Source organism: Alligator sinensis, unplaced genomic scaffold (assembly GCF_000455745.1).
Source record: "Alligator sinensis unplaced genomic scaffold, ASM45574v1 scaffold311_1, whole genome shotgun sequence".
In the NCBI taxonomy this organism is placed as follows: Eukaryota; Metazoa; Chordata; order Crocodylia; family Alligatoridae; genus Alligator; species Alligator sinensis.
The window spans coordinates 547525-556590 of record NW_005842355.1 but is presented as its reverse complement, the minus strand read 5'-3'; the positions used below and the strand labels follow the sequence as shown (position 1 = coordinate 556590).

The 9066-nt window shown below is 45.7% G+C and overlaps 1 protein-coding gene across 2 annotated transcripts; it reads left to right on the top strand.

Moving 5' to 3' along the window:
• Positions 1–2047: 2047 nt before the first annotated feature.
• On the top strand, positions 2048–6765 carry LOC102374911 (zona pellucida sperm-binding protein 3-like). Of its 2 annotated transcripts, none has more exons than XM_006029081.3 (9): positions 2048–2474; positions 2775–2893; positions 2976–3079; positions 4924–5101; positions 5184–5304; positions 5410–5501; positions 5646–5785; positions 5955–6080; positions 6585–6765. In XM_006029081.3, the coding sequence occupies exons 1-9, from the start codon at positions 2085–2087 to the stop codon at positions 6728–6730; spliced, it is 1416 nt and encodes a 471-aa protein (XP_006029143.1). In that variant the 5' UTR covers positions 2048–2084; the 3' UTR covers positions 6731–6765. The 2 variants fall into 2 exon arrangements, with proteins under 2 accessions (XP_006029143.1, XP_006029144.1); XM_006029082.3 differs by having other exon boundaries at positions 2049–2474; positions 5184–5262.
• The last annotated feature ends 2301 nt before the right edge of the window (positions 6766–9066 follow it).

Here is a 9066-nt window from a genome sequence, read left to right as displayed (position 1 = left end):
AAACTCCCCACCCACACTCTGTCAGTGGGGATTAGATCACCAGTGTACACATCAGTATGGAAGCACAAGGCCCAGTGCACCTGCCCATATCCATGATGTGTCAGATTGCACATTTCCTCAATACCTTTGTCCAAGGGCTGGATAGCAAACAATATGGTTATTTGAAGAGACGAAGGAAGCAAATTACATGAAGTGACATAAAGCACTTGGCCCAGAGGAAAGAAGGTTAGATGGATATTCAGGAGTTCTGGAGCTAAATTCTCAGCTGCACCCAGTATCCACTGGGCGACATATAAATATGTGACCTGTGACTCTTAGATCCTAAGGATGTTCTGTGCCAACCCTGGTCATTTTGTCTGTAAACTACTCTGTAGTCCCAAGGAGCCTATATGCTACCCAGAAGCAGTGGGAGTGCAGTCGTGATCTGGACATGTCTTTTCCATTCACCCATCTACATCATTCAATAGGAAGTGAAAGGTCCACAAACCAGTGACACCAGCTCTATCTTGGGGACTTCCACATAATGCAGGAGCTGGCAGGGGACAATTATCTGCTGTAGGGATCTAGTAGCACAGACTTCACAGCATACTTAGCAGATGATAGCCGTGCAAATTTGGATACATTGATTATCATCCCCCAAGTTTGCTTCCTTAAACTCCGCAGGGGTATATCTACTTAAGTTGCAGCCCTGCCTCTGACTATGGTGTGGACATCTCTGGAGAACTTCCCCTGACACATGAGGGCAGGAGGAAAAAGACTGGATTTCTCCTTGCACACCTCAGCCAGCAGGACAAGGTAAAAGCCAAGTTCTCACTTCAGCTAGGTAGAGAATCCGGGGCAGGTTAGCTTAGACACAGATGTGTTAGCCATGAGGTGTGGATGAAACTCATCCATACACAGAGGTTTGGCACAAAGACTAAGCCCTGACTAGGTCCTGATGGGGGTCCTACTTGCTACACAAACTTAGTGCTGGCCCTCAGCATGAAAGAGAAATTTCCCTCTTCTGCCTTTCCAATCCACCCACCAAATCTTTTCCTGTTGGGGCTCATTATCTTCTGTGATTCTGTCTTCAACTCAGTGGGGAATGCTTGGGACCTCATGTCCTAGCAGAGGGAAGCCACAGCTAGGGTAGGTTTTCATAGGCAACGGATGTGCCCATCTCCAACCCTGAGAGAGAATGCCTGACCGCTAGAGACAACGCTTCAGTTCCAGCATGTGTCCCCTCCACATTGGGAGTGTCTTCTTTACTCACAGGACCATGGATGAAATTAACACAGAGAAGAAAACCCCAGTAAGACAAAGGTCTTTATTGCTAAGGAGCTGCGTGGAATTTATCCTAGCTCCAAGGTACTGAGCTCTGAGCATGAGGCCTCAGAAGTGTCAAGGAGTGTTATGATGGGAGGCTGCTTTTAGGAACACTGGCAGCGCCTGCTTCTCAGGCAGCACAGAAGCTCTCTCCAGCAAGAGGTCCCCACTACTCCAGTCTCCCAGTGGTAAAGCACCTCCAGCTCAGCACTGACCAGCAGCCCTACCCCCTTACTGTCCTCTTTCAGCTCTGTTATGGTATCTATGCAATAAGAAGTTTTTGTCATCTTGAGCTCATCCCAAAATGAACAGAGTAACAGTTGCTCAGCTGCCCTGCCTGTAAAGTAGAAAAAGAATCGGGCTAATAGTCTCTTAAGAACATGAGTTTAATCAGCAAACCAGGCACTGTCATTTTGGTACCACTCACTGTATCACCCCAGGACCATATACCCCTCCAGCACCAGCATCAAGGCTGACAAATGATACCTCTCATCCCCAGCCAAGACTTTTAGCTCTTAATTATCTGAAGCCCCTGAAGCATATTAGGCATTTCCCTAAACACAAAAGATCAATTGACACCTCCAGGTGGTAGTAATTTCCATTCATTATCTCCCCTTATCCCTGGGATCTGGACGGTGGGTGAGATTGGCCTCAGCTGCCTGTAGTCTAAGGCAAGGGTACTAATTAGTTGGGACAGGTGTGAGTGGCTCCAATTCCAGGGTATAAAAGGTTCCCAAGCCGTAACTTCCCTCAAGCTGGGGTTGCTGCACACAAGAAGGATGGTGGTCTCAGGCTGTCTGGAGTTAGTGGTCCTGTGCTGGGTGCTCAGTGGGGGAGTTTGCTACAACCCCTGGGATTTCTCTAGGAGTGACTCAGCCATCTGGAGGCCCCCATCCAGAGCTGATGCTTCTAGTTCCCAGTCCTCCCCCTGGGCTTGGGTTGATGCTTCACAAATAAGGGCTGTGCCCCTGCCACCGCCTGTCATGGTGCAGTGTAAAGAAGCTCAGATGGTGGTAACTGTACATAGGGATCTATTTGGGATAGGGCGGCTGATTAAAGCTGCTGACCTGAGTCTGGGCTCAGTTGCCTGCCAGTACGTGGCCCTTAATGAAGTGGAGAATACAGTGACCTTTGCAGCAGGGCTTCAGGACTGTGGGAGTTCCTTGCAGGTAAGACTGGCCCAGGTCAGCCTGGAGACCCACGGGTTAGAAACCTGGTAACAGCTTGTTTCCTTCATAGGCTTCCTCCTCGCTCCCTCTGGGTTCCTATTCCTAGCCTCCAGTCCTAGCCCTGTAAAGTCACTGAAGAGTTTTCTTCCTCAATGAGCCCCAGAAGTGGGGCTGACTGGGTGAGGGGCTTCATGTATCAGTCAGACTTCACATAGTCACCTGGCTTTTGGTGCTCTCTAGGGAGAACTGTTGATGATATTCAGATATGCCTCAACTCTTTCCATGTCTGATCTTACCCAGATGACCCCAGACTCCTTGATCTATAGGACCAGCTTGAACTATACCCCCACCCCTGCTGGCAATGCAGCTATCTTGAGAACCAATCCTGCTGTGATTCCTATTGAATGTCACTATCCCAGGTAAGCTGAGTGCTCAGTTCCCTTTCTGCATATGCCCACTACTAACTAGACCTGGATCATCAATGGACCTCTCCTCTTTCAGGAAGAAGAATGTGAGCAGCAAAGCTGTCAGGCCAACTTGGTCTCCTTTCCACTCCACTGTGTCTGCGGAAGAGAGACTCCATTTCTCTTTGCGCCTGATGAATGGTAGGTGAGACTATAATGGATAAATTGAGATGCTTGGGGTTCTTCTGTGTCAAACCAGTAAGTGTTAACTATTCTAATCACCTCCCATGTGAAGTGGAGAAGTACGGAAAATCTAAGAACTCCCGTAGACAGTATTAGGTTACTAGATGCATATCCCTAGTTCTTGGGCAGTGAGCTACTAGTACTTCTTCCAGAGACTTCTATTCTGTTGCTACTTCCTATCACTAAATGAAAATCAAGATACAAATGGTTTATGCAACCTGTCTCTTACTGTTTTCCTTTGCAAGCTTCAGAAAGGCTATCTTATTTATTTATTTATTTTATTTTTATTCTTTTTCAAATGCCTCGCCACTAGAACTTGGTGGCATAGAAAAATAACTCCAGACAAGTAGAACATAATGGAAAGTGAATCTTGTCAAACCAGCTTTTTGATGGGATTGCACAGGTGAATGATGTAAAGCATCTGTGTTCCTACATACCATGTTTTGTGGCATGACACTGTTTGTTTTTAAAAATACTTTGCATTACATGAAATCTAATGAGAACCAACTTTGATCTCCTTATCATCCACTGCATCAACAAAAAGACCTCTTTTTCTAGAAAGTCACCAAGAGTTTCCTGTCCTAACTTCAGCTATTTTAAGGACAGAATCTTTGCTGGTAATGTCTGGGACTGGTGATGGGTACACCGTGGCTTACAATTTTTAGACTAAAAGAAGGGAGATTGGGGGTGAGGAATGTGTGGCATAAGACTTCAGGAGCTCTGCTTTCAAAAAAGAAACTATGACTTGACAGCTGTGCCCTTGCTTATACAGCACTCTATAACTGGAGGAGGGATAGGAGTGTTCAGCTTGGTGACTGTTTGCTTGTTTTTGTTTTTAAGTCCTCCAGTGTTTGGAAGGTCAACTTTAGACCATTTGGCCTCTAAGATGCCACTTGCAGCAGTGAGTTTAAATTGCTCTCTCCTCAGTACACTGCGTCCATGTTCAATCTCATCTAAAAATTCCATCTCCTTTAAAGAGCTGCATAATGCCAGCCTGGGAGCAGCCTGTTGGGCTTGTGTGCAGAGGGTCAGGCTGAATTATTATTTTATTATATATTTGGTCTTTGCCTTGTAATATAACCCCTCCCCTGTATTGTTTACCACCCCTCCTTGATGCTGCTTTACAAGCCCTGCTCCCTAATGCAGAGCTGTAAGTATTAATGTAAGTTGAGTTCTTGCTTCAGCAGGCTGCTCATCTGGGGGGGAGGGGTCGGAAGGGATCTCTCCTGATGCAGTGGCCTGAATATGTTCCAGGTCACTTGCTTTTTCTTGTGCCTTGGAATGCCCTAGGCTGTTGATGCCTCACTGGATGGCATGGGGCAAGTGCTCTGAGGTAGTACAGAGAAATCCCCTCTACTACTATGAGCCTTGTCCACATGATCATAGATGTAAATGAGCCTGATCTGGGGTTGAAAGGAGTAGCCCTCAAATTGGATTGCCTGGGGGTGGGGGAGGGTGGAGTTGTTTCTGTTGGATTGGGGCATATTTCACTTGTGGATCAGCTGGGCTGATCTTCCTTAAGCAATTCCTTGCCACTAGAGGGTCCTTGACTCTGTAGATCATATATTATCTCTAGCCTGGATTCCCAGAATGGGACAGCTGTTGGAATCGGGATACAAAACAAATTGGTGTTGGGGAGGGGGGTGCGTAACTAACTCAAGCTAATGCTAACCCAACTAGATTGCATGCATCTTCCTCCACTTCTCTTCAGACTAAGAAGAGGAGGGGTTACATGAGGCTATTTCAGGAGAGCCCAACCCTGCCTGCTTATTTCCTCTGCTCATCATGCACTTCACTTCCAGATGACTGGAGTGCTGAGAGACCCTCCAATGGATTCCACCTGGGAGAAGCCATGCACATCCAAGCTGAGGTCACTACTGAGAACCACATGGCTCTGAGGCTCTTTGTGGACAGCTGTGTGGCTACCCTTACCCCAGACAAGAACTCCTCCCCCAGCTATGCCATTGTTGACTTCAATGGGTAAGAGCTCAGCTTGCTGCTTGGCAAGGATCACAACTCTGGCTGGGCTTTTAAGCTAACACAGCTGCCTATCTATCTCTAGATGCCTTGTGGATGGGAGATCAGATGATACTACCTCAGCCTTCATATCCCCTAGGCCTAGGCAGGACACATTGCAGCTTGTGAGTGATGCATTCAAGTTTGCAGCAGATGCCAGGAACCTAGTAAGATCTCTGCTTCCTGACCCAAGTCTGGTCTCCAGGTGAAGAAGGGTGTTGGTGAGTGTCCCATGAGAGAGTTCTAACCTTCCTATTCCATCTCCTTCTCAGATCTATATTACCTGCCATCTGAAGGTCACTCCAGCTGACCAAGCTCCAGACCTCTTGAACAAGGCCTGTTCCTTCCACAAAGCGGGCAACATGCAAGTAGCTGGGGAGATGAACACCCATAGGTGGGGCGTGATGGGCAGCACAGGCTGGAAGAGCCCCTTGCTATAAAGGATTGTCTTTTTTTTTTTTTTTTTTTTTTTTTTTTTTTTTTCTTTCTCCCCTCCTCTTGGTTCTAGCTGGTCTCCAGTGGAAGGCACCAGGGACATCTGCAGCTGCTGTAAAACTGGAAATTGTGGGTTGCTTGGATGGTCTAGGAGAGTTCACCCTCCCAGATGGCCAGTGAGGCACTTCCGGAGAGATGTGGCTTCCAAGCCTGGTAGGCTTTGATACTTTCTTCCTTTTTTCTTTTCCCTGCCCCACAATTCTCCTGGAAAAATGGGTCTGACCTTTTTTACCCCAAAAGTAATTGCACTGAGCCTCTTCCTCCTGGGATTGAAATGGCTGCTGCTACTACTATCTTATTCTTGACTACCTCCAACACACAGGTAACTCCTCCATGGTGGAAGCAGAGTCTGACGTTGTGCTAGGGCCACTATATATCCTTGATGAATTTCAAGAGTCCCGGGATCTCTTCAAATATCAAATAGAAGTAGAAAAAGCAGCAAAGAATGGTATGTAACTTATCTGTCTGCTATAGATTTCATACTCCTGTGGTAGCTAATTTTGGAACACTAACATCACACTGGCTGGTGAAAGCCCCCTCAAAAGACTGAAGGAATAAAGTCTTGTAAGACCTGCTACATGAATCTGCCACTTGAGGATGGGGGTCTAGCAATGATAGCTAGACTTGGAGTAAATTTTTTTTTTTTTCTTAAGGCAGCCCAGATGCTGGGCTTAACCCACTCATGGCCTAAGACTAGCCTCTAGTGAGAAGTACCCACTTGGTTCATCCATTTAACTTAACCACTTGCTGAATTGGGAGGGGGGCCAGGTAGGAAGTTGTTTGCTATTCTACAAGCAACAACAGTTCTGCTGTTTATCCTGGTGTCTGCCCCCTTCATGATATGATCTCTCTAGGACTCGGAAGTAAACTTGCCCATAACTAGGGATTTTTGGAAGATGGCTGGAAAAAAATAGTTTGGTTCCTATTCTAACCACTCCATTCTCTTTCACAGGCATAGAAGAGATGTCTGGGTTGATCGTGGTAGCAGCTGCCATAATTCTGGCCTTCATCATTCTGGGACTCATTTTCATATACAAAAGAACACAGCTAATCCAATGCCAGAGGGGTCGTGTGCCTTTTACACTCTGTACAATGTAAAAAAATAAATAAATTCAGACCCATTTAATTTCTAATAAGAGGCAAGGCTCTTCATTTAGAAGGGGGGGTGGGGGATGGTGTGCAGGACAATAAAATATATCTTGTCCACAGGATAGCTGGTGCATCTTGGTGTCCTGACTGTGCTTAAGTCATTGTTCTTTTTAGCTCTAAGCATTCAAGCAAGATGTATCTTGAACTCCAAAGAAGACTCTTTCTCTAAACTAAGCTGTCTTGGTGACAGCTGAAAGCATGATTGGGGGGGGGAGGCCTTGATAGTGAGGAATCTTAAGGTGTTGTGTGTTTTTTGTTCTTTTTTTTTTGTGTTTTTTGTTTCTCTCCTTTCCCCCCCCCCCCCCCCCCCCCCCAAGTGAAAGGCAGCTAAAACAAAAATGGTTCTCAAAAAGGTGGCTTGGGAGTGCTTGTGTCTCTCATCTGCAAACTCAACTTTGTGCCCTGGTGGCTAGGACTAAGTTGGCCTGGCCAACCATAATGGACTAAATCTACTGCAAGTACCAGATGGGTGGAATTACAGGAAGAGGGACCAGGGTCAGGCAACAAATCTGGTTTTATGATGCTGAGGCCAAAACTGTGTAGCAGCTAGCCTTCTCCAATTGCCCTATATTATATTTTTTTTTCTTGGATCATAATTTGGAGTGAAATACCATGTAAAGTGTCTTGCTTGGTGAATAGCTAGTAACTTGGCTGTTCTGACTTGGTGTATATAGGTGCCCTCATTTGATAACTCCTCATCCCAAATCTCTGCTGACCAGAGAACAGGTCGGTCGGTCGGTCGGTAGGGTGTTTCAGCAGCTCAAGGGAAGAAATATATGGTTTCCTAATCCAGGAGGAACTTGGGGACAAAAATGAGGCTGGGTTAGTCCAGGTTGAAAATGGATCATGGGGAGAAGAAATAAAATGGTTGGAAAGTTCTATGTAGTAGTGGGTGGTTAAGTGAGGGTGGAAGAGTAGCAAGTTGATCTCATGCTAGGTTCCTTACCTACCTTGAGGCAGGGGGGAATGGAAACATCCTCAAGAGGCTGACACTGCACTCTGGGGGGGGGGGGGGAAGATGCCTTTCTTTTTTTTTTTTTTTTTTTCCTTGCCCAACTATACAGTGAGCTAGGGCCTTCATGCTATCACTTTTACCTTCCAGTTTCCCTTCCTGCTAGACAAATGGCTAGCATCATAATAAGTTTCGTTATGAGGGAAGTGAGGAAGGAGCTAGTTACTGTTTCCTACAGCATTTCAAGTAGTGAACTCCTTTTTGCTCATGTGTACTCTTTGCAGTAGTAATGCAACCTATACATCCTCCCTGTGAAGTCTATTTGGCTTAAGGAGAAACCTTTCACCAGAAGCCCTCTGTTCCACCTGCAAGCACTAATTTAAGACTGGATAGCATCAGAATACTTCTGGCCATTGCACTTTTCTTTCTAAGTCTAGCTACTCTAAATTTTTTTTATGGTGTTACTATTTGCCTAGTGTAATGGCAAGTCTATTCTGGAGAGTTTTTAAGGTATGAACCATAATCAGATCTTTCTAGATCCTGAATACTTGTATCTCTTAGCTGCTGTCTGAGTGGCTACAACATACAGTAGAATGGGTATCACAACTGAAATTGCAATCCTTTTTTAAGAATTGAACTTCTTTAAAGGGCCTTTTGCCACTTACCTCAGGATTCCCTTTACCAGAGACCCAATACCCCCCACCCCAGGATTGACATACCTCATCCAATTTGGTATCAAGTGAACTTTATCAGTAACCCCTAGGCTTATTACAAGATAATTATCCTTGAAATACAGCCTGGCAAACAGTTCCTTAGACATTACAACAGTGACTTGGAGTGGTACCAGCCTCAGATCCTCTACTGGGTGTATGAGATGTTCATTTCTGGATTCCTTGTTGTTTGAACAAGAATTCCAAGGTTGCTCCTGTCTCCCAAAGGTGGTAACAAAAATGCACACCATCTCTGTCTGTTACTTCTGTAACAATCTTATCTAAAAAGATGAGGTAAGAAATTTGAGGATTGGATGGTTTGAGACGAGGTACTCCAACTTTATTCTGTTTTTTTGGTTCTCTTTAACTTTTTTAGGGAAACTACTGTACCTGGTTAGCCTACTGCAGAGCTTTCCAAACTGTGTGCCGCGACACATTAGTGTGTCACGCGAAATGCAGAAAATTTTGCGGAAGGGCACCGCGGAGCTCCCTTACTCATGTCTGCTTCCCTTGGCCCCTCCCCTGGAACTGAATTACTGTGTCGCGAAATGATGCATGTCTAAAAAGTGTGTCACCAACATGAAAAGTTTGGAAAGCTCTGGCCTACTGTATCAATTGCAGCA